This window comes from Calonectris borealis, chromosome 21 (genome assembly GCF_964195595.1).
Source record: "Calonectris borealis chromosome 21, bCalBor7.hap1.2, whole genome shotgun sequence".
Taxonomy (NCBI): Eukaryota; Metazoa; Chordata; class Aves; order Procellariiformes; family Procellariidae; genus Calonectris; species Calonectris borealis.
Window position 1 is genome coordinate 10820799 of NC_134332.1, and position 23503 is coordinate 10844301.

General features: G+C 63.2%; 1 protein-coding gene across 1 annotated transcript; it reads left to right on the forward strand.

The window, feature by feature from the left end:
• Positions 1–10493: 10493 nt before the first annotated feature.
• PTGS1 (prostaglandin-endoperoxide synthase 1) lies at positions 10494–23287 on the forward strand. Its single transcript, XM_075170809.1, has 11 exons — positions 10494–10643; positions 16421–16537; positions 16701–16841; positions 17597–17740; positions 18169–18350; positions 18458–18541; positions 18925–19171; positions 19760–20046; positions 20978–21125; positions 21454–21829; positions 21907–23287. The coding sequence occupies exons 1-10, from the start codon at positions 10541–10543 to the stop codon at positions 21807–21809; spliced, it is 1809 nt and encodes a 602-aa protein (XP_075026910.1). The 5' UTR covers positions 10494–10540; the 3' UTR covers positions 21810–21829; positions 21907–23287.
• Positions 23288–23503: the final 216 nt, after the last annotated feature.

A 23503-nucleotide genomic window follows, 5' to 3' on the forward strand; every position in this document is an offset into this window, starting at 1 on the left:
ACGGCTCAAAAGAAGCGTTTGCCCGTTGCCGTGGCTAGCAGAGTTACCTGCAGCCTGGCCACTGGGAAGGCACGGGGGGGCTCAACACTGACTGGTGCAGGGTGGGCAGGGGAGACGGGCTTTGTGGTTCCCTAGGCTTCGTGGATAGCGAACTGAACCTGGGGCTGTCAGCGTGGCTGTTTTAGCCAGGACCGAGAAGACCAAGAGCCAACACTGGAACTTTCCAAAACCAGCATCTGCCCTCCCTGACCAGTTACAGCATGCCCGTGCGAGCTACCAGTACCACATTTTAGGGGGTGGAGGAGGTAGGAGCAGATCGGGGTCCTGAGCACATCGCGCAGCTCACCTCCTCACTACCAGCAGGTACTTCCCGACAGCAGCAAACGGCCTCGCCGCAGCCTCGGGCGATGGCAAGAGGAGGGAAGGTGGTGGCCAGCCCCGCTCCCAAAGCATTTGGGTTCAAAGAGCACCAAGTGCTCTGCAGTCCTTAAATAAACAACTCCCAAAAAGTTAGTTTGTGCACAGTGGGGAGGGGGAGGAGGATGAAGGATTTGCTCTGCTAGGGCCCCACATGTCAACAATTTCTCTGCTTTGTGTATTTTGGCCAAAGCGGTTACCATGATAAATGAATAAAGGAAAATGGCGAGCCCAGGGCGGTTACATGGCTCGGTAAATTGTTTTCAGCTGATTACTGTATTTCTTTTGACATTTATCAACTAGGCTTTTTTTGCTGTTGTCGCAGCTTCGGCATCCCAGCAACAGCTTGGGCTTGAAGGGTTTGAGGAATTTCCCAAGTATTTACAGATACTCCTTATTCTGCAGCATCTCACTCCACTCATATGAATTAAAACCTAGTGATAAAACTGCACCAGCGCCGGGCTGGGGACAGAGCTGCCTGTCCCCAGCGCAGCCGTGCCCTGTGCCTTTGGGAGGCAGCGGGAGGAGGTCCAGGGCAGGTCCAGGGCTGGCCACGCTGGAGAGGTAAAACCAGGTGCAAAAATAGCTTTTAAATGTGAAGAAAGGCAGAGACCTGTTCTCTGAGCGACCGCAGCTGATGGCCCCGCAGCAGGGGAGGGTTTGGGGAGTCCATCCGTCTGCATTTTCACCTCACCCCCCGTGCTCTGCATCAGCCAGGAGCTCTCACCTCCAGAACCAGCAAAGCAGCGCAGGCGGCACGTGAACCCACGGAGCCGTGCCACCGCAGCCCGTCCTGCTCTCACACGCGGTACCGGCAGCACGTGAACCCGCGGAGCCGTGCCACCGCAGCCCGTCCTGCTCTCACACGCGGTACCGGCAGCACGTGAACCCGCGGAGCCGTGCCACCGCAGCCCGTCCTGCTCTCACACGCGGTACCGGCAGCACGTGAACCCACGGAGCCGTGCCACCGCAGCCCGTCCTGCTCTCACACGCGGTACCGGCAGCACGTGAACCCACGGAGCTGTACCACCATGGCCTATCCTGCTCTCGCCCTTCCCTTGCCCCACGGGACGGACAGACAAAAGCACCAGCTGCAGCCTTTGGCACCTTCCAGCCCCAGGGGATCACGGCAGCACCCACCGCGCACGGCCGGGTGCATGCCCAGGAGGCCACCCCCCACCTGCCATGGCCACGGCACAGGCACCTGCCGAGGGCCAGTGTAAACCACCCAGGAGGAGAGAGGGGGGACACTCACTGTGCTTACTGTGACCACGGCTGGCACACGGGGTGGCTCTGGGCAGGCCCCTCTGGCTGCGCAAACCAGCTGCTGCTCTGGTGCTCCACGCCGGGAGCTGCAGCACGAGGCCTGCCTGCTCCGAAGACCTCCTCCACCAACATCAGCAGGAACCTCTCACTCGGCTCCCGCCTGGCTTGCGCCCAGAGCTGATAAGAAGCTGCAGCTGATGCTGTTGGCGGGTGGGGAAGGAGCTCCAGCTGTGCCGAATAACCCGGGAGGGAAAGGGACCGTGAGCCAGAAAATGGTTGGGCTGGGTGTAACGTGGCTCTGGTGTCAGTGATGCCACTTCGGCCACCAAACGGTTTGGCCTCAGCAGCAAATGCCGCTGGGTGGTGCGGGGCAGAGCAGGGGGGTGGACCCCCTCAAGCCGTGCGCTGGGCTCTGCGCACCCCGCCGCGCTCGCCCTTTCCCAACAGCACATGGATTCAGGGCACCGGCGGGTTGGTAGTCCCCGAGGGTGGTGCCCCTGTGCGCATCCCCGCTTACCGCACCCCAGGCAGAGACCCCCACCCTTCCCCGGGGCCGCCCGGACGGCAGCGCCCGGCTCCGCCAGGACGCTTCGGTTTGCTCCGAGCCACTGAACCGGGGCAGGCGCACCAAGGGGGTTGCGGCAGCGACCGGGACGGGCGCCGGCCTCCCACCGCCTCCCGGGCTGAGCCCCGCGGCCGCGGGGAAACGCAAAGCGGCGGCAAAAGGAAGGAAAAACTCCGAGGAAGCTGGAAGCTCTCGACATAGTTAAAAACCAACATTGCTCTTCAAAATAGATGTGATTGCGCTCCTTGTGAGTCATCGAGCAGAGACACCAAGATTGCTTTGTGCCAGGGATGAGCCCGGGCGCTGATTGTGTGCCGCCCGGATTTGTATAAAACAGACCATGGATGGCATGTCAGAGTTTACAGCTCGCATACATTTTCAACAGTGAGCTTTGCAAAATGTATCAATGTAATCTCTGCCTCCTATATTCCGTGTTGATTAGACACGATTTCTGGCTGGATTTTCAGAAAGCTCAAGTGCTTTTTTAATCACTACAGAAGCTCATTATTGCTTTCCAGTGACTCTTATGTCCTTCACTTCTCCTTTCAGATTAGAGTCTATAGTCAGATGAATATTGGATGATTTCATTACATACAAATGCAATCAACAGTTTTGCATAAATTTCTCCTCTTTTCTTGAGTTTCAATTGACCTCAGCACCCATGGAGGCAGGCGCAATACACATGTAAATGAGCTGGCGTTGCTGCAAAGACACGGATGCGGAGAAACAAGATAAACTGTCAGATAATATTCAGGATTTTTAAGAGATCAAAAAATACTTCCTTGTTCAGCCGAGCCGTAAAAATGGCACCTTCAGCTGCCGGGGAATTTGCTTTTGTTTTGCTCAGTGTCTGGCTGTGGACAAAGGCCAGGAGCGGCACCGGCGGCCGAGCGAGAGGCTGAGCAGTGCCGGGCCGGCCGGCGGCGGCAGCACGGGGACGGGAGCGGGCGCCGTGGGGTGCGGGCGGTGATGGCACGGGGCTCCTGCCGGCAGCAAAGCCGCTGGTGGGGTGCGGGCAGACCACCCTGCCGGGGAGGTGCCCACCGCAGCCCAGACCTGCAGGGCTGGGTTCGGCGGCTGAGCCCCTGCCGACAGCAGGTCCCGCCATCCCGGCTCCCGCTCTGGCATCACCATCTCAACCAGGGGATGCCAAACTCGGACCCCCCCGGACCCCCGTCTCCTCCCGGGCAGCCCCAAGCATCAGCCCTGCGGCGGGGGCACCTGCCAGGGCGCAGGGCTCGGCCGGAGGCTGCCCTCCTCGCCCTGGCTGCCCTCCTCGGCAGAGCACAGGGGAACCACAGTTCAAAATATATTTAAACTAGGACTCCACGCGAACAATCGGGGCTAATTTAAACAAACTATAATTAAACATAAAGGACCTCTTGGTAGGGAAGTCAGGGAAAACTGTCAGCGGTTACTTTGGATGCAAAGCTCTTACCTTTAAAAGAATAATTTTTGTGCTAATGTGAGCAATCCAGCACTCCCATACGCGCCTTTGGGGGCTGGTGGGGAAAAAACCTCTTGGGTTTCTTTTGATACTTTACGTGCTAATCTTCTTAACAGATTTTTAATTAATGGGAACAGAGCACTTTGCAGCCGTGAAATCTATTGGTGTAATTGCCTGGTGGATTAGTCCCATTAACGACACAAATTACCTGTCTCCAGGCCGCTGGCCCCACCGGGGAGCTCCCCGCGCTGGACACACCGAGCAGCCCCATTCTGAAGCAATTTTGATAAAATAAACTCTCTAATCAGGTAAATAATTCCATAAGGGAAATTGCTGCCTTCCCGCAGCCCCCCTCCAGCGGGACCTGGCTACTTTCAGGGGAATGCAACACGCCTCCGATTACAGACAAATCTCCAGCTCAGAGACCGTTTGGGAGAAGCCCACGGCACACGGGACCCCCTCGAACCGCAGCGGCCGAGGAATTAAGGCATTTAAGCTGTCAGCCGGAATCTGGCCCGGCCCCTGATTACCTGGGGGGACGTGCGGCGTATTTAGGTTCGTGTCCGTTGCAATTTCCTGGCCCCCAGCGTTGATCCCGAATGACTCGAGTCTGTGTCAGGTTCCTGCCCAGGGTCCCTCCGACACGTGGCCCCGGGCTCGGGGACGCCGACCTTTGGCCAATTAGGGACATCCAGGCCGGCCTGAGCCCGGAGAAGTGGAAACGTGCAGCTGCCCCCAAGAGCCGCCGGGTGAGCGGAGCCGCCTGCGCCCATTTCCTCGTAGCGCTCAGCAAAGCTGCCTGGCTGTGCCGCTGCCGTCACCTCTCGGGATCGGTGCCTGGACCCTGGAGTCCCTTCCCAGCCCCATCCGCGGGTCTCCATGGGGGGGTCTGTTGTAATTTTGGACCCGAGCCCCATGGGGAGTCCCACGGCTTCCCTCCGCTCAGACCCCGAGATGGGGATGTGCTGCCCCAGGGCAGCCGGGTCTCTGGGGCACGGCAGGGTGCAGGGCACCCGCGCAGCGTCACACAGTGATGCACAGCCCTGACACGCTTCCCACCCAGACGGCTCCAAACCTGCTGCACCAGCCGGGGCAGCCCTCCACCCTCAGCCCCGCACCCGGGGCGCAGGGAGGAGGGGTCCCCGCACCATGCTGTGAGCATGTGTGATGGGGACAGCCTGGGAGGAAATGACCTGGGGGAGTTAAACCCCGGCAGTGACACGCTGGCGCCCAATGCTGTGCACAGCCAGCCGTGGTGAGGACGGCCATGCGGTCAGGTGGGCTTCAGGCATCCCCTGAAACGCTCGGGTGGGCAATCCCTGCGCTGGTCCCTGACCCTAGGATGGAGGAGCCCAAAACATGGGTAGCACAGTGCTGCTCTTCCCCCTGCGACGGGAAACTAAAACTCTCCCCCCTTGGCTGCCCCCATGGCTCCTGGCACGGGAAGCAGAGGGTGATCCATGGGGCCTCTCCAAATTGGAGGGGCCGTGTAGGCGGCCGAGCACCCCCGTGACTGGGGTAGACCCGGGCAGGAGGGCCGGAGCGCAGGAGCTGCTTCGCTGCGCAGTGCCGGCGAGCGCGGCCGGGGAACCCTACACCGCGGGTAATTGGCATCAGATGCTCCCTGACCTGCCGCATCCACCGGGAAGCTGGAAGCATTTATTTGTCTGAGCCGGCGGCTCTATCTGCGTGCGGGAGGCGTTGGCGGTGGCGGGGCTGGGCTCCGTGAGCCTAATGAGTCTGAGCTGAAGATGATGAATATGATTGCTGAAAGCGCTTTCCTGAGTCCTCCTTTCCTGGGGCTCAGGTTACGAGTTCCCAGACAGCCTGTCCAGCCCCGGCTTTTCAGCTCTGATTTGTAGCCCCCCAAACAGTGTCTGTCAGCTCCCCATGCTGGAGGAAATGCTGGGTCCTCTGCCGCCGTGCCCGGCGGAGCCGGGGAAGGGGTCGCCAGCCCTGCTTGTCCATCAGGACAGCTTCGCTCTCTGGGCTGCCCCGCTGCTGCCCCGCTTGGCCCTGCACCCCCACAGCCCCCCGAGCCCAGCGCAGGGCGAACCGGACCAGACTGATGCCCCGTGAGGAGTCTCCAGCCACATCCAGCCACAGCATCTGCTGTGCCATTGTGCTGGATTGAAGTACCTGCGGTTGTCGGGGACCTTCCCCATGGGGGACTCGGCACCAGTTGCCTCTTAACCTTAAGGTAGAAAAACAGGAGGTTTTGCTTCCTTGTTCTCTGCCCAGCCCCTGCAGCCCACGGTCAAGGGTCCACCCGCTGAGCCACGTCCCACCCGAGGAGCCTCTCAGGGACGTGCAAGGAGGGGGCAGGCCAGGGGATGCTCCATGGGCCATGCAGATCCCCTGGGATCCGGGGGACACGCTTCACCCAAGCATGGCCACCCCTGGAGCACAGGACTGGGGGGCCGTGGGGGTCCCCCTGCCCGGCTGCCCCATGGCTCCGCTCCCTGCGCAGGGCTCGGGCAGGCTCCACGCCTGCGCCACGCGGCCTTTCACCTGCCCGGGGTGGGCTCCCTGCGCTGCCACCTCACCACCCCCCCCATGGCTGCGGAGCCGTGGCACGGGGTGTCCCCACAGCTCCAGCACCCCTGGGTGGATGCGGGGGGAGAAGGAGTTTTGGGTGCCAACCTGCTGCAGACTCTTGGGTCCTGCTGTCCCACCCCAGCGGCCCAGTGGCTCACGGAGGCGGTGTCACCCCAAACCCGGGAGAAGGAGGTCCCCGAGAGGTGCTGCGGGGCGGCCCAAGGCAGAGCAGCTCAGGACCAGCGGTTCTTTGTGCCTCCCGGTGCTTCCCGCAGCCCCGGCCGGCGCCGCGCTGCCATAGACGGTGTTTTGCTGCCTCCCTACGGGAGGACGCGGCCCGAGCACCGGCTCCTCCGCCGGCTCCGGGGTCTTGCCGCCCGCTGCCCGGGGATGTGCACATGGGGGCCGGGACGGGGTCACGCCACGGCAGTGATCTCTCACCGGCGTCTCAGGCCTTGCACCCTGTGGGCAGAGCTGCAGCTCCGCCGGAGGGACCTGGCTGCATCCCAGCGCAGCTGCGACGTGCATCCAAAACCAACTCCCATCCCGGGGTGCCCCGCGGCCGCGGCGATCACCTCTGTTTTAAATTGAAGCAAGACTGCCATGGCAGCTCCCACACCCGTCCTGCTCAGCTGCTGCCTCTCGGCAGAGACCGAGGTCCGGCACTGGCACATCACCAGGGCAGCACCAACAGCCCCGAGACAGCCGGAGCCGGAGCAGGGCCACAGTCGCATCCCCCCTGCACCAGGGGGAAAGAAAAAGGAAGCAAAACTCCAGCGATGTCTCTGGAAGGAGGAAGGAAGCCACGGGAGGAAAAGGGGCAAAGCCACAGTCCTGACGCCTGCGGCCACTGCTACGAAAAGTGGAAGAGCAGCGTGAGACCGGCAGGGAGCCAGCCGAGAGGAGCTGGTCAAGAGCACGGCACGAGGTGTGGCAAGATCCTGGCACCAGGAACTGCTCCGGCCACCCCCGAGAAGGTTTTGTGCGCTCAGGACTGAAACCCTCCTGCCAGAGCCTGACCACCCCAGGCTGCCTCTGCCACACGGCCGTCCATCCTGCTGCCGTGTCCCGCTGGCAGCTGGTCGGCGAGGAGCGCTCCCAGGAGCCGTGGCAGGGCCACGTCCCCACTGCTGCCCTGCGCTGGGAGAAGCAGCAGCCACCCATCCCAACACCCCCGTCAACCCCGCGTCCGCCCGGCCCCGGGGAGGCTCTTGCTCTTCCCAAAGCCACTTGTGTGAGTTTATTTAGCCAGTGCAGACTCTGGGCAGTTCATGCACTTTGGGAACTCGCATGCTCTGTCTCCGTCTCTGTGACCGGCAACAGCAGGGCCACATGCGAGGCTGCGGTCTGGGGTCAAGAGACTGGGGGAGACCCCTCGCGCCGCTCACCTCCCCCAGCCCTGCCGCCTCCTGCGCCAGGACCACCGAGGGCAGAGCCCCCTCCCCACGGCGGGGAGGAACGGGGGAAGTCTCCGGTGAGCCACCAGATGCGGCTGAACCTTGGCCCATTGATAACTGCGTGGTGCTTGGCGCGGGGCGCCCGTGCTCCCAGCTGGGGCCAGCTGCCGTGGCGTGAGCGGTGCCGGCACCTGGCAGGCTCGGCTCGGCGCTCCCCCGCGCTGGCACCGGCCCAGCGTCCACTTCCTCCCACCCTGCGCGCGCCGCAGAGGCAGCAGCTGCTGGTGCCACTGCCCCACGAGAGCCTCCCTCGCCCCTCCGCGGGGTTCATCAGGCCGAAGGAAACCTTTTTACTTGCCTGCTTTCCTCCTGCCTTCCCCCAGGACCATGGCGGTGATGCACACATGGGGCTTGGCAGAACCGCGCTGGAGCTTCTTCTTGCTGCTACAGGGCGATGTCGGGGCGTTTGCTGGCCAGATCCAGCGCCCATGCTGCCAAGCCTGTGGCAAACCCCTGGACGTGCCCTCCATGCCCTGGATGGCCCCAGCCTCGTGCTCGTGCCAAGGGAGGCTGCGAGGCCATGGTCCCACCGGAACGTCCAGGCAGCACCGCCCGCCCTTGCCCTGGCTGGGGACAGGGACACGTCTGGGGACCCAGGGCTGGCTCCAGTCCTGGGACATGAGGACAGACATCCTGCCTTGCAGCTCAGACAGACAGCCAACACGAAGGGGAAGGGAGGGAGGTTTGTTGGCAGCCGGGGCTGGCAGCCGGGAGGTCGGTAGCTGATGGCTTTGTGCTGAGCAGCCCAGTGTGGCACCGAGTGCCTGGAGTGAGGGGTCTGGGTACCGGGCAAGATGCAGGAGTGGTGGGGGTGCACAGGATGGCCGGGCCACCCCCTGCCCTGCAGCTGCAGGCAGCAGCCCCCTCCCTCACCCGGCAGCTCGGGGGCAGCCCCTCCATGGCAGCCCCTCGGCAGCACTGGCGAGACAGCCGGCCCTGGGGCTGTTGCAACCATTTCCCATATTGTGCAAGCGAATTATTATTAAAACCCGATGACAGGGAAGGGAGCGGAGCAGGAGAGCTCCCAGAGCTGGGACATCCCCAGGGACTGCTGGGCTGGCTGGTGGGGGGCACGGGGGAGTCGGGCTCTGCCAGGTCCCACATGCTGTGGTCAACAGCACCCGGCGTCGAGTGCGGGGCGGGAGGGGGAAAGGCCGGAGCCAAGGCCGGCGGTGCCGCCTGCAGGGACGGAGGGGAAAGTTGCACACCCGCAGGGTAAACCACTCCGCTCTCTGTGGGACTGCAACAGTGTGGGGCCGGTGGCAGCAGCGGAGGCAGGGACCCGGCGCTGCCCCGCTCCTGCAGCCCAGGAGCGCACAGGCACGGGGCGAGGGGCACAGGGCAGTGCCTGGGCGAGTGTTTGACGCCGTCCCCCTGAAACACTCCCGCTGAAACCATCCCAACGCCCTGGCCCCAGCACAGGCTGATTGCACCAACTGCACACGTACAGCAAAACCTGCCCCTCATTTCCAGCATGTATTCGTCATTGGGAAGCAGCTGGTGTCCCCACCCTACGAGAGCGCATCGAGAGCCTGCTGAGCTCATGTTTGCGTCATGGCTGATGCATTTGCCCGCTGAAGCTGGATCCGAGACCCTTGTTCATTTTTGGACACCTGCGAAGGTTGCTCACCCTACGGGGACGCTTCCTCCCTGCTACTGAAACCCGGCAAAGCCCCGCAGCGCGTGCCCCAGCCCCACAGCCCCGCTCCCACAGCGCTGCTCCTGCCCCGTCCCCACCACACAGCCGCTTTCCATGCCAAGCGCAGGATCTGCGCAGGGAGCCGTGCACCCGCGGCCCTGCCGGGGATTCCTGCCGCTCTGCAAGGAGGTGACAGCAAAACCCAAGATAATCTTGAAACACACCCAGGCCCGCACCAGGGTCTCCACAGCTGCCCTAGAGCAGCACGGGAGAGGGGGAGCAGCCGCAGCCCCTGGACTCTGGGTGCCACCAGGCTCGGGGACATCCCCTGAGGCTGGCCCAGCAAGGTCTGCAGCCCATCGTGCTCTCGCCCACTCCAGCCACACGCAGAGCCTCTCCCAGCCGGACGCACTCCCCTGCAGGGTGCTGGTGCCTGCCTGGGCTGGGCTGGGCTGATCCTGTCCCCGCTGTCAGCAGGCTGGCACTGGGGGGCAAAGTGGCCAGGCAGGAAACACCCAGCGATGGTTTCACTGATAAACTCAGCTTTTCTGGCTGTTGGCAGCTGTGGGCAGCCCAGCTCCTGGCGCCAGACGGGCAGCCTCCCGCAGTGGGTCGGAGGGATCTGAGCCGGGCCCACAGCCCATGGCCACGCTGCGGGGATGGTGCTGCTGCCCGAGCTGTAACAGGGTGCCCCAGGGCATGGGGACCCACGCAGGGGGCTTGTGGATCAGGGGATGGGCATGGGGATGCTGGGGGACGTGGGGAGCAGGGTGTGGGCATAAGGATGCTGGGGGACGTGGGGACCAGGCTGTGGGCATAGGGATGCTGGGGGACGTGGGGACCAGGATGTGGGCGGAGGGATGCTGGGGGATGTGAGGACCAGGGCGTGGGCATGGGGATGCTGGTGGATGTGAGGACCAGAAGATGGGTATGGAGATGCTCGGGGACGTGGGGGCTGGAAGGGACACGGGGGGACCTGGGGATGGACAGAGGGCTCCTGGGGGTCACGGAGCTCAGGGCATGGCCGGGGACCCAGGAGTGGTCACGGGGACTTCGGGAGGAGTCCGCAGGCCGGGGCAGCCCCCCCCCAGCGGGCCGGGCTGTCGGAGGCGGCCCCGTCCCGTCGGGGGCGGGAGGAGGCGCGGCGGGGGCGGAGGCGGGGGCGGCGGGGCCGGGAGTGGCGGCGGGACGCGGCGGAGCTGCCTCTCGCCATGGGCGGTGGGTGCCGGGCCCGGGCCCCGCCGGCCGCGGGGCTGCTCCTCGCCCACGCCGTGCTGCTCTGCGCCGCCGGGAGCGCCGCGACCGACGGCTCCGGTACGCGGGGCGGGGGCCGGCACCGGGAGGGAGGGAGATCCGGGGGAGCCGATACCGGGGGGAGCGGCGACATCCCTCACCGGGGGGATCCGGCACCGGGGGGACCCGGGGAGTGAGGGGGGACCCGGCCCCGGGGGAGCCGGTACCGGAAGATGCGGGGAGACCTGGTCCCGGAGGGTCCAGTGCCAGGAGTCCCGGACCCCCAGAGGGGCAGGGGACGCGGGGCGGTCGCTGCTCGGGAACGGGCGCCGGGAGAGGTCGGGGCGTTTGCCCCAAGCCCCTGCCCAGCGCTGCGGGACGGGTCCGCGCCCCGCCGGGTCCCCGGGGCCGGGATCGCGCCCATCGCCCCGGGCTGGTCCTCGCCCACCGCTGCCTGGACCCGGCCGTGTGGCCGCGAGCAGAAGCCCCGGAGCGGAGGGCAGGGCAGGCAGGGCAGGCAGGGCAGGCAGGAGGACACGGCCTGGGCAGAGGCCCCACAGCACCCGGAGCGGCGGGGTTTGGCCCGTCACACCTGACCGGAGAGCAAAATCGCCCATAAAAAACAAACTTCCCCTCTACCTCCCGCTGCGGCCGTGCGGGGACCACACGCAGGGGCTGGAGGAGCCGTCGCTGGCCCGAGCGTGGCCGCACAACAGGGCTGGGCTCCCGCCAAGCCCACCACCGTTCCGCAAGCCCTGGGGCAGGACGGGACCGCGGCCACCCCGGGGTGGCCCCACTACCGGGCCGAGGGGCAGCACCCGGCTGCTCCCTGCAGCCTCCCAGCTGAGACGGGGCTTCTCGAAAGAAAAGGGGGCAATACCCATGAATGCTGGCAGCCAGGGCCCTTCCCCGCTCCCCCCAAACACATACCAGGTGAAACTGCAGTTTGGGCGTGAGGATGGAGGGCTGGCAGCAGCAGGGATGGCTCCAGTGGCCTGAGCCATCGTTTCGTTCCCGTGCCCACGTGCCGCAGCAGTTCACCGCGTGCTGGCACAGCCGCGGTGGGCTCGGGCTGCCCACGCACCCAGGGATGTCGAGGAGTAATGCTGCTTATGGCAGGCATCCACGGAGCGTGTTGCAAAATAAAACCACGTCTCGAATCCCGTCAGCTCCATCCCCAGCCCCTACAGTACAGTTTCCTCCAGGTTCTTAATGGGGCATTGAATCCAGTCCCTCTTCGGTGAAATGACCTTTCTCCCTGCAGTAAAACACCATCCCAGCGTGAGGCTCATGGCACTTTTCAGATTTTACAGTTCCTCGCCCAAAGTAACGTTCTCAGCAAAACCAGCCCAGGCACGTGGGCTGCGTCGCTCAGCGGGGCTCCGGCCACCTGCGTTGCAAACGGTGCGGATGGTGACCCCGTCTCCAGCAGCCTGCCCGGGCTTACCCACCACTGTGGGAAGCGACGTGCCCAAGCCCAAGAGCCCCCAAAATGTGCACAGGCTGGGTGTGCAGAGCTGAGCAGGCACCCCCCATTGCAGGGGAAGGGGGACCATGGGAGACGTGACCCGAACCAAGCAGGTTTGGGCTGAGCAGGCAGAGCCGGGTGCCGGAGTGGGGTACGTTGCCCTTCTCACTGCCTGCACCCCTCCCCTGCAGCCGTCCCGTGCAGAGAGGAGGGACTTCTGTGCACTGGAGCGGCTGGTCCTGTGCAAAAACAGTGACCCCGAGGTGGGGACTTCCCGGTTTCGGCAGCATACATGTCCGAAAGGGGAACACGACCGGGGCTGCAGCGCTTTGAGGCCCCATGGTCGTGGCCAAGCAGAGGGCAGCCATGCCTGCTCTGTGGGGGACCCCAGGAGTTGGGGTGCGACCTGGCAGGAGGTGGCAGGTGCACCCGCTGGGGACAGTGGGGCTGGGTGCCCCCAGCGTGGCCGAGCCACGCTGTAGCCCTCCAGGCTTCTCGGCCTCAGGCTGCAGGGTCAGAGCGGGAGCGAGCGCTGGAGGAGGAGGGCTGGTGCTGGGGAGGCGGCAGGCACTCCACTGCAGGGCACATCTGCACAAAAGGAGGGACTCCATGGGATGGACCTGGCTGTCACCCACTGGGCTGGACCACACGTGGTGGGGACAGGCAAGGGACAGCCTCCGTGTGGTTCCTCCTCCGGCTTGGCCATCTCCCAGCACGGGCCTCATCTCCCTGCGAAGCTCCTTCTGGGGGTTGAGGACAGCCAGGAGCAGCATCTGTGTGTCCTGCTGGGCACAGAACACGGCCTGGGCACCCACTGGTGACTCACATGCCCGAAGCAGCTGGGACAGACGCACGCTGGGATGGTGCAGTCATGACCAACCCCTGGAGCTGGCAGCTGTACGCCAGGATCAAAGCAAATTTCACTACGTGGGGGAAAAAAAAAGATACCTGGGATATACATGAAAGGATGGCTCTCTTCCAAGCCTTAATTAGGGAGGGAGATATCTGATTGAGGAATTAGGGGAACTGCACTGTGCCCTGAGGTGCTGTCAGCTGAGCAGCCAGGCTCCTGCTCCTCCCCAGCACGGCACTGGGAGGACCACAGCCCTAATCTAGCCCTCGGATCTGCTCTCAAAGACCAAATAACAGGATGTTGGGCTGAGGCTGGGATCTCCTGCTCACTTGGTGTTTGCTGCTTAGAGCACTTCTACTTGACTCCTTGCTGGCTGCACCTTGGCTCCAAGCCGTGATGTTTGCTCTCTGTAGAATTTTCCTCTGGCTGTGAGCAGAGGCAAACCAGTCCCATGGTGTTTCTCTGTTTTCCCTGGCAGATATTGCCCTTGGCTGCTGGCTTGCCTTCAGGGGTGTAGTTTTGTACAAGTGTTCTTGCAAAATAAACCTGACCGTCCTCTCCACAGCCATTCCACAGCTCACGCTGTTTCACCCGCTGGCAAATGGGAGGTACGGCAGCACCCGAACATCACCGTCTGCCCCAGCTCCAACCATGGGGCAGGTCGGGCATGGACCCTGCTGAGCGAGGGCAGGCGGGGACCTCTGGCAGAGCCGCTTCTGATTCATGCCTGTTTCTGTAGCCCATGGTCAACCACGTCCTCCCAGCACAGCTCCTCTGCAACAGGGCTCACGGAGCTTCAACCCGGGCTGCACAGGGGAGCCTGCTGCCACAGCGAGAGCCCCGGGGCTGCAGCAGCCCCTCCAGCCAGCCCGGCCGCCTGCCCCCAGCCCGTCCTTGGGGCCGGCAGCCCGGCTCAGGTGCAGGGAGGAGGATCGCCGAGCCCCACGTGCGGCTGCAGCCCTGGCACGCTGCTCTTGCTCACGGTGCCACCAGAAGTGGTTGCAGATGACAATCTGGCTGCACTGTGTATGCTGCGAACAGCTTGCGGGCCTGAGGAAACCTCCCTCAGAAAAACGAGTGCGTGAGCCTTTCATCGTCTTCAAAGCCTGCGCCGCGGAGCCGTATCCCATCGAGCAAGCCCGGCTCCAGCCCGGCCATGATTCACCAGGTTGCTTTGGCTGCGGTTTGCAGAGCGGATGTTGTCCCCAAAATCTGGCATTTTTCAGCGGTGATGGAGCATGTTCACCAGCTCTGCTGTCACGGAGGGGGCCGTGCTCCAGCGTGGAGGCTGGCAGCAGCCCTCCCCATACCTGGAGCCATCCTGGCAGGGCCGGTGCAGGATTCCTGGCCGGGGTGGGGAAAGGCATGGAGCTGCTGCGGGAGGGAGGCTCCGAAAGGATGCGAGGGGGTTGCTGTCGCGGGCCAGGACACGCTCCATCCCCCTCCCACCCTTTTGGCTGGAACATGCCGCGCCCGCCCCACCTCCGGGACCCTGCGGCGCTGACACCGCTGTGAACCACGGGAGGAGGCAGCTTGGCCAAGCCCGGCATGCTGCCAAACCCGCCTTGGAGGAGTGCTCGGCTGTGACATGCCATCGAGCCCCGTGCCGGGGAGAGCCCTGGCAATGTGAACTGCTCCCGACTCCCCACGTCAGCTGGAGAGTCGCGGCAGGACACGACCTGCCGTGCCAGAGTCCGCGGCATGGAGCATCCTCCCAGCCCCGTGGCTGCGGCGCCCGTGGGCAGCCCCGCATCCCCCCCGGCTTGCAGCAGGCACGGCACGGGGCTGCTCTCTTAGGTGCTTCCAAAGTTTGCAGCAGAGTTGAGTGCAGAGCTACAACACAGGAATAGCCCGGAGGATGCTCCAGCTGCTCTGCAACATGGCCCCCTTTGCAAAAGTTCCCGTCTTGCAAAAAACCAAACGGGTGGTCTGACCTTAATTTGTCTGAGATAAATAAGAACCTGCCTGCTGCCTCCCGCCTGGGTCTGTGATATCGTCTGGATACATGAAAAGACCTGAGATGAAAGGGAGTCTGATGGAAGGGCTGGGAGCTGAACGCGTCTTTGCAAGCCAGCCGCCGTGACGTGAGGGATTTGGGGTCACAGGGCTGAGCGCAGCCGGGGCAGAGCTGCTGGCCAAGCCCCAGGCTCCCGGGCACCCCCTGCCCTGCCCCGTGCGTGTGGCCGGCTGGGAGACTGAGCAACTTTGCAAAATTAGCTTTATTTTTCGAAGATGTTAATTTTTAACTGCAATTTCCTATGGAAAAAATGTAGTTTTTATTCTGCCTGCCTGTCCCTCTGCCCCAGCATTGGAACCTGTTCCCAAATTCCAGAACAATCTGAAGCAGGTCCAGTGGGGGCCTGGTGAGCTCATGGACCACGCAGAGCAGCTGATGGACCCGGGAGACCTTCCTTGATCAGCCGTTACACTGGGCACACTGGGAATGGCTCTCGGTCCCTTCTGGTGCTCAGGGCGTGCTGCCTGTCCCCGTCCCCGCAGCCGGTGGCTCGGGAGCTGAGCACTGTGTGTCGGTGGCAGCTCTGTCCCCGGGCACTGTGTCCCCCAGTGGGGCTGGTGACCGCCGTCCTGCCGGTGCGCACCGAAACCGGGAGGTCTTGTCTCTTGGCACTTTTATTCTCCCGGCACAAAGGCTCCATCCCGGGTCTGTGGGGACCGACCCAACTTGGTGGCAGTGCTGCTCCTGCCTCCCTCTGTCCCGTGGGATCCCGCCGGGCGGGAAGGGGCCCTTATCTCGCGCCTGCAGGCCGGGGCGCGAAGGCGGCAGAGGAAGGGGCCGGCCGGGAGCTGGGGGAGCGAGCCCAGCGTTGGCCCTTTTCATCCGCTCGAGGGCGGAGGAGCCGCTTGCCAAAGCAAACTTCAGCCCTGACAATTGCCGTTATTATTAACACGGGTGCTGCGTTTGCACTGCTTTATCCCGCGCTGGGGCTCCGGGGGCACAGCAACCCCCTGCGCATGAGGCTACGGCCCCGGCCGTGCAGGAGACCACCGTGACATGGCCCCGTGGTGGCATGGGGCATCGGGCGGGGCACAGCCCTGGCAGCAACAGCCCGAGCTGGGGCCGGGGCTTGCAGCACCCGTCGGTGTGTGGCTGCGGGGTGCAGATGGTTTCTTTGGCAATCCCGGGCGTTTCAGGCAAGGCGAACTTCCACAAGGAAGGAGGGACGGTGCGGAAGTGGTGCTCCTGCCCAAAATACCTCACCAGGGAGGTAAAAGAAAAGCTGAGCGGTAATGTCTACCGCAGGCCTGATATTGCAATGGCCAGGGCAGCGCTCGGCTCCTGCAGCACCTACCTGCCGTCTGCCTGCAGCACGTCGTTGGCACCAGACCTGGGGGCTGGGCTCACGAGGGCGGCTGGCATCAAAGCACCTCGTCTCAGGGGGACCCCCGCAGGGTGCAGCCCCCTGAGCTGGACCCGGCTCGGCTGTGTCCGGGGCAGCGTCACCCCACGAGGAGCAGGGAGCCACCAGCGGCGGTGACACTGGGGCTGGATGGTGATGTCTCTCTCTCTCCCCGCAGTGAATCCCTGTTGCTATTTCCCCTGCCAGCACCAAGGGGTGTGCGTGAGGGTCGGCCTGGGAGGATATGAGTGCGACTGCACGCGGACGGGATACTCCGGGGCCAACTGCACCTCCCGTAAGTCCCTCTCGCCCGGGGGACCTCTGGCACCCATGGGTCCCAGGGCGGCATGCTGCGCCTGCAGCATGCGCTCTCACCGGCAGCGACAGTGTGGGTGGGCTGGGGCCATTAGCGGGCTTCGTTAGAGGGGTGAGCAATTTGCCTGGTCTGTCTCCCCCAGCCGAGCTCTGGACGCGCCTCCACGACCTGCTGAAGCCCAGTCCTGCCTTCTACCACTTCGTCCTGACCCACTTCAGGTGGTTTTGGGACATTATCAACAGCACCTTCATCAGGGACACGCTTATGAGACTGGTGCTCACAGGTGAGGGGTTGGAGCGGGTCTCGGGGTGCAGCAGGACGCGGGGACCCCCCGGGCATCAGCAGAGGTGTGGGTGGGGGTGATGCGGCTGCAGTGATGCTGAGCAGCTCCTGTGGGCACCCGGTTTGAGTCATCTCAGCGGGAGACCCGGGGAGATTGTCACCCCATTACTCCATCACCCTGTCACGCCGTCACCCTGCCCGGGGGAGGCTGCCCGGCCAGGCAGCAGCGGGGCGCGGGGGGTCGGCAGGCTGGGCTGCCCGTGCGTCCCCAGCCGCGCGCCGGGCTGCCAGCCAGCTGGAAAACACGAGCGGCTCTCGGCACGCCGCGCTCACCGGGCCAAAGGGCTCTTAAGCAGCCGCACAGAAAGCAGCCTGTGGAAATATGGAGCTGGCTTTTGTTACTCATGTCCCCAGATTCATCACTTTGCATAAATATTTAGGTTCCAGCCCTTGGAGCCGTAGCGACAAATTCACAAGGCTTCGGCTGTTGGTTTTACCATTTCTATGTAGTTGTCATCTCATTCATCATCCAAGAATCCACTTAGCGCATTAGCACGAGCCCTCCTCTTCTGCAGGGAATTGCAGCCTTTAAAAGGCTTGGAGCAAAGCCCGGGACGCCCGCGTGCCTCTGCCGCCTGTACCTTTCTGGTTTTCGGGGTGGCAGGAGAGGGTGTCTGGCAGCACTGGGTGGGCAGGCAGGGGCCGGAGGCCCCACGCCCCGGGCCCCACAGTGGTGACCCCCACCTCTCCTTTCAGTTCGCGCCAATCTCATCCCCAGCCCCCCCACTTTCAACTCTGACTACGGCTACATCAGCTGGGAGGCCTACGCCAACGTCAGCTACTACACCCGCGTCCTCCCGCCCGTGCCGGACAACTGCCCGACGCCCATGGGGACCAAAGGTACGCGGCTGGCCCGGGGGGACTGGCACCGCACGGTGCCAGGCGTGGGGCTGAGTCGCCAGAGCAGCACCCCAGGTCCGTACCCGGTGCAGCATCAGTGTCTCCCACCCACCCGTGCCTGAGCTTTCGCTGCCACGGACACGGCTGCAAGGCACCGCTGGCAATGCCGTGTGGTACCGTTGTCCTGCCCGAGCTAGCCCCGCGGGCAGGAGGAGCTTGATGGCATCCCAAACGCTGCTGGGACAGCTCAGGCTGAGCTGCTGGGGCATGTCGCAGCCTGCGTGAGAGGGGTGTAAGGTGTCTGCGCAGATGAGTCAGTGCCTGGTGCTGCAGCAGACACGGCAGCACTCGCCGACAGCCCCACGGCCAGCACTGGTGCCCGGCTGGGTTGGCACGGGGCACCCGCCTTCAACCTCCATCCTTCGCAGGGAAGCAGCAGCTCCCCGACCCCCAGCTCCTGGCGGAGAGGTTCCTGCTGCGGCAGAAGTTTGAAGCCGATCCCCGAGGCACCAACCTGATGTTTGCCTTCTTTGCCCAGCATTTCACCCACCAGTTCTTCAAGACGTCCGGGAAGATGGGACGCGGCTTCACCAAGGCGCTGGGGCACGGGGTGAGAGGCGCTGGAGCGGGGGATGCGGGGGCACGCAGGGAGCGAGGAGGGGGACCGGGACACGCACGGCCTTTCGGAGCAGCCTTGTCACCATGCTCTCTTGGCAGGTGGACCTCGGGCACTTGTACGGGGACAACCTGCAGCGGCAGCACCAGCTGCGACTCTTCAGAGACGGGAAGCTGAAATTCCAGGTACCGCGTGGCACGACTGAAACACGTCTCAGCCCTGTTCCCCAGGGTTGTTTGAAGCCAAAGTCCCTCTGGCAGCTGCCAGGCCAGAGACTCCCAGGAGCATCAGGAGACCCCAGCCCTGTAGGAGACCCCAGCCCTGGTGCCCCGTGTGCAGCACTGCCAGGAGCCCCCTCGGTGGCTGCTGGCCAGAGGTGCCGTATCAGGGGGATGAGCTTTGGGGTCCAGCTGTTCTGATGGCCGCAGGTGTCCTGCAGTTGGGGCTGTACGAGGGGGATGCTTCCATCCTGCTCAGTGCTTGCCGGAGAGGTCCCAGCTGGGAGGCTTTCACCAGGGTGGTTTTCTCCCCTCCTCCCTTTCTGCCATCCCGTTCTTGTCTCCCCAAGGTGGTGGATGGAGAGGTGTACCCCCCCATGGTCGCCGATGCTCCAGTCCACATGGTCTACCCACCTGCCATCCCCAAGGAGAAGCAGCTGGCGATGGGGCAGGAGGTGTTTGGGCTGCTGCCGGGGCTCTGCATGTACGCCACGCTCTGGCTGCGCGAGCACAACCGCGTCTGCGACATACTGAAACGGGAGCATCCCACCTGGAGCGACGAGCAGCTCTTCCAGACGGCTCGTCTCATCCTCATCGGTGAGGATCGATGGTGCCGCAGGGCACGGGCACCGTGGAGCCCCGTATTCCACCTCCCCAGGCAAGCCCCAATGACTTGGGTGTTGGTTGGTCTCTGTTTGAGGGCGATGGCCAGTCTGGCTTTAGAGGCTGGAGGAGTTTCTCTGGCAGCCTTCTGGGGATCGTTGGCTTTGATCCGTATAGCAAAAATTGGCTTTGGTCCATCAAAAAATTTCATTTGTAATAATTTTGTCATAGTTTTGAATTATTTCATTTTAATGTTCTATTAGAAATTTACTATAATCTCAAGAAATGTCATTTTTGACCAAAATCCAGAAGAGACCCACGGCACCACATTATCTCTAAGAAGCGTATCAAGGCCAGCTTCCTCAGGAACCATTTCACTTTTGGCTGACTGACCTTTGCTGCTGAAAAAATAATTCACTGAAAAATTCCCAACCAACTCAACAAGCCCATAGTCAAAAAGGTCCCAGGGGGTGGATGGGTGCTGGGATGTGCTGCCGTAGCATGTGGGTAACATCTCGGGGTACAGAGCCGGTAGCTCCTGCTGCTGCCAGCTGCCAGCTGCTTCTCTCACCTCCTGCCCAGGGGAGACCATTAAGATCGTCATTGAAGACTACGTCCAGCATCTCAGCGGGTACTTCCTCAGCCTCAAGTTCGACCCCGAGCTGCTGTTTGGGACGCAGTTCCAGTACCGGAATCGCATCGCGGTGGAGTTCAACCAGCTCTATCACTGGCACGGGCTGATGCCCGACTCCTTCGTCATCCAGGGGGAAGAGTACAGCTATGAGCAGTTCCTCTACAACACCTCCATGCTCATGGACTATGGTGTGGAGGCGCTGGTGGAGTCCTTTTCCAAGCAGATTGCGGGAAGGGTAAGGTCCTGCTCCCCTCTCCTGCCAGCGCCAGGGCTGCGGGACCCCGGGAGGATGCTCATGGTTCCGGGCAGGCAGACGCTGCTGTGCTGTCGGGTGGTGGAGCCCACTCTGGCTCTCGCAGGGCGGCAGCGGGGTTTCGAGCTTCTCTTCTTCCCCTGCACAAAGCTCCGGTCCAAGGCATCGCCTGTCCCTGCGGTGCCCGGAGGCAGCTGTAGCACACCAGCATCGAACCTCCCTGTTCGGCAGCGCGTCGCTGTCACGCATAGCATCTTCTGCCCAGGGCAGCACCCGACGTGCATGTCGTGAGTCCTCCCCACGAGCACCGTAGCAAGGCTGGGCCTTGGCAGCCCCGTTTGCTTGTTCTCGTCACTCTGTACTAAACATCACGGTGACCCCAGGAGCCTGCGGTAAGCTGGGATCTCCGGGCCCAGACCGGGCTGTGGAGCAGCCTGGGCATGGGAGCAGCTTGTCTGGCACTGTTCTTTGCTGCCATCACATGGATGTTTTCTTCCAAGCGATTACATCTACACTTCTGACCGCCTTGTCTTGTGCAAAGCAGCAAGGCTGAGGTGCAGACCCGCTGCTCTGGGGGTGTTTGGGTTCTCCCTGGGACCCCAAACCCCCGTAATCTCTCCCCTCCTCCCAGGCTGGTGGGTCACCGTCCATCTGGGGCTTCTGCACCATTCCCTGACCCACCCTGGGAACAGGACTGGCTTTAACCCAAGCTGCTCCACAGCTTTTTTTTGGCAATATCCAGTGATTGCCCCTCTTCTCGCTGCTGCGATGATGTGCTGGTCTCCCTGACACCATGCCCAGGACACGGATGCTTTAGTGCATGGCGGTGGGGCTGTGCCGCGGCTCCCCTGGAGCAGATGCCGGTGCTGCCTCGTGCCTCACGCGTGCTCCTCCTTGTGTTCTCGCCCTCCAGATCGGTGGAGTACAAACCATCAATGCTAACGTCTTGAAAGTGGCCGTTGGGGTCATCAAGGAGTCCCGGCAGCTGAGGCTACAGCCGTTTAACGAGTATCGGAAGAGGTTTGGCCTGAAGCCCTACAAGTCCTTTCAGGAGCTAACAGGTAGGGCAGCAGTGCTGCCGCAGGAGCTCTCGGGGCTTTGCTGGGGCAGCGCAGACGCTCTGCGCTCGCAGCGGGGCACAAGACCACGAGCTGCCCCCCCGCCGGTGGCCTTGCCCGGCAGAGCAGTCGCACGGGGGTGGCCAGGGCTGGTGCCTTGGCTGCAGGGGTCACTGGGGACGAGCGGTCCAGGGGACGGTGCCTGGCCTGGGAGCCAGGCTCGCTGCTGCCTGGGTTGCGGGAGCTGCCACGTTCCCACTACCCACAGCAAGGCCAGTCCTTGCCGGGGGTGATTCCCTTGCTAAAGCACTCTAATGTTCACTTGATGCAGGCGAGGAAGAGAAGGCGGCAGAGCTGGAAGACCTGTATGGAGACATTGATGCTCTGGAGTTTTATCCAGGCTTGCTGCTTGAGAAACCCCAACCCAATGGTATTTTTGGAGAAAGCATGGTGGAGATGGGAGCTCCGTTTTCCCTGAAGGGGCTACTTGGAAACCCCATCTGCTCCCCAGAGTACTGGAAACCCAGTACATTCGGTGGAGCAACTGGCTTTGAGATAGTTAATACAGCATCACTCAAGAAACTTGTGTGCCTCAACGTGAAGAAGTGCCCATATGTGGCGTTTCATGTGCCGGATGCTGCGGAAAATGGCAGCCCTTGGGGTGGTGGACCATCTACTGAGCTCTAGCACCAGGACAACCCGCCCAGGTAGAGACCATCCTTGCCCAGGCACCGGCTGAGCCGAGCTCCCGGCCTGGTGCTGAATGTCCCGTTCCTTCCTGCAGGGAGCGGCGGGGACGCGGGGACCTGTCTACCCCTGTGCCGAGCAGGAGCAGGACAGAAGATGGTCCCACCCTGGGCGACCTCCACACCAGCCCTTGAGGAGAGGCTGGTACCAGCTCTGTGAAAAGCTCGAGCGCCTCAGGAGTGTGGCTGCTGCCGCTGTCCTCAGCAGACCCAATTCTCTTGCTAGCTAGTACCTTGCACTAAGCCAGCTTTGGGGTTCCCTGGGGGACTCCCACCTCCCCGGGACGCTCTGGGCTCCCCTGCGCTTCGTCACCCTCTGCCTCCACTGCTTTCCAGCACCAGGCCACCAGCAGCCCCTCTTCCGCAGGGCTTCCCGGCTCGGGACAGAGGGAAGCCCTCGCAGTCCTTCCTCCTCTGCTGCACCCGGTTAAGCCGGTGAGCTCCCCGGGGAGGCGGAGGAGGCAGGTGGCAGACGCAGAGGGACGGGGAGGACACGCCATAGGTGTTCATGCTGGCCCAGCGGTGGCTGAGCTTGCAGTAGGAGCCTGCCCTGATCCGCTTCTCCTGCAGCCGCTCCGGGCTGCCCGCCCCACGGGCATAGCCGAGACACAGCCAAGAAGAAGGAACCAAAGCAACGTCCCTGCGGGAGGAGAGCAGGGGCGAAGCATCAGATCAGACTGCTGGGACCCCGCACGCACCGCCGGCCGCCTGAGCGGGGCTGCTTGGAGCAAGATGCTACCTCTGTGCAAACACAGTTACGAAGTCTCTCCCATCCTACAATCGTTACACTTCCCTGCACTAATAGCTCGGCAAATGGCGTCCCCAAGGCACACAGAGCCCGCTTCTGTCCTGCTCCAGGAACACACGCAGATGTCAGCCCTCGCTGACATAACGACATGGTAGCTGGCAGCCACTGTCACTGGCCTTGATCCCCATCGGATCCCGGTTCACCTCCAGGGGAATGGACGTTTAAAATAATAAATGGTTTTTAAAACTCCTCTCATTTCCTCCAGCCAGTTTCCAAGCTTTGTCTCGCCAGCGCCAGGCCCTGCGAGAGGGCAGGACGCTCGGGAGGCAGCAGGAGCTGGGGGAGAGGAGAAGTCCCTGGAGCGTTGCTGGAAGGCTGGTGTCCCCGCTGGGACACGGCTGGGCTGTGCAGCCGGAGCGGGCCACGGTCACCGGCGCTGCGCTGCGTCATTGCCGGCTGCATCAGAAGAAATAAACGGAGCGACCCTCCTCCTCAGGAGTTGCCTCGGCAGGGGGGTCTCTGAGCCCGAGTCTCCCAGGAAGGTTTGAGCTACGCTGCCCTCCGGCCACCACCACCCCACAGCCCCGTGCTGCGCTGCTCTGGTGCTGATAACACAGCGCTTACATCCAACAATATGTATTTCTGTCACATAAAACGTATCCACGTGTAAATCTTGCTGGCCAAGTATTTTGTAGGCATGAAATAGCCACAGTCTGTAAGAAGCAGTTGGCTGCAGCTTCCCCCTGGGCGGAGCCGGAGGAGGGGGCCGCTGCTGGGCCCCTGCGCCGTCCCAGGACTTCCACCCGCTGTGGGGGCTGCGCTGCTCCCGGCTGGACCCTTCTTGCAGGGTTCTCCACCCTGACCCCCCCGGCACTGCCGGCTGCTCC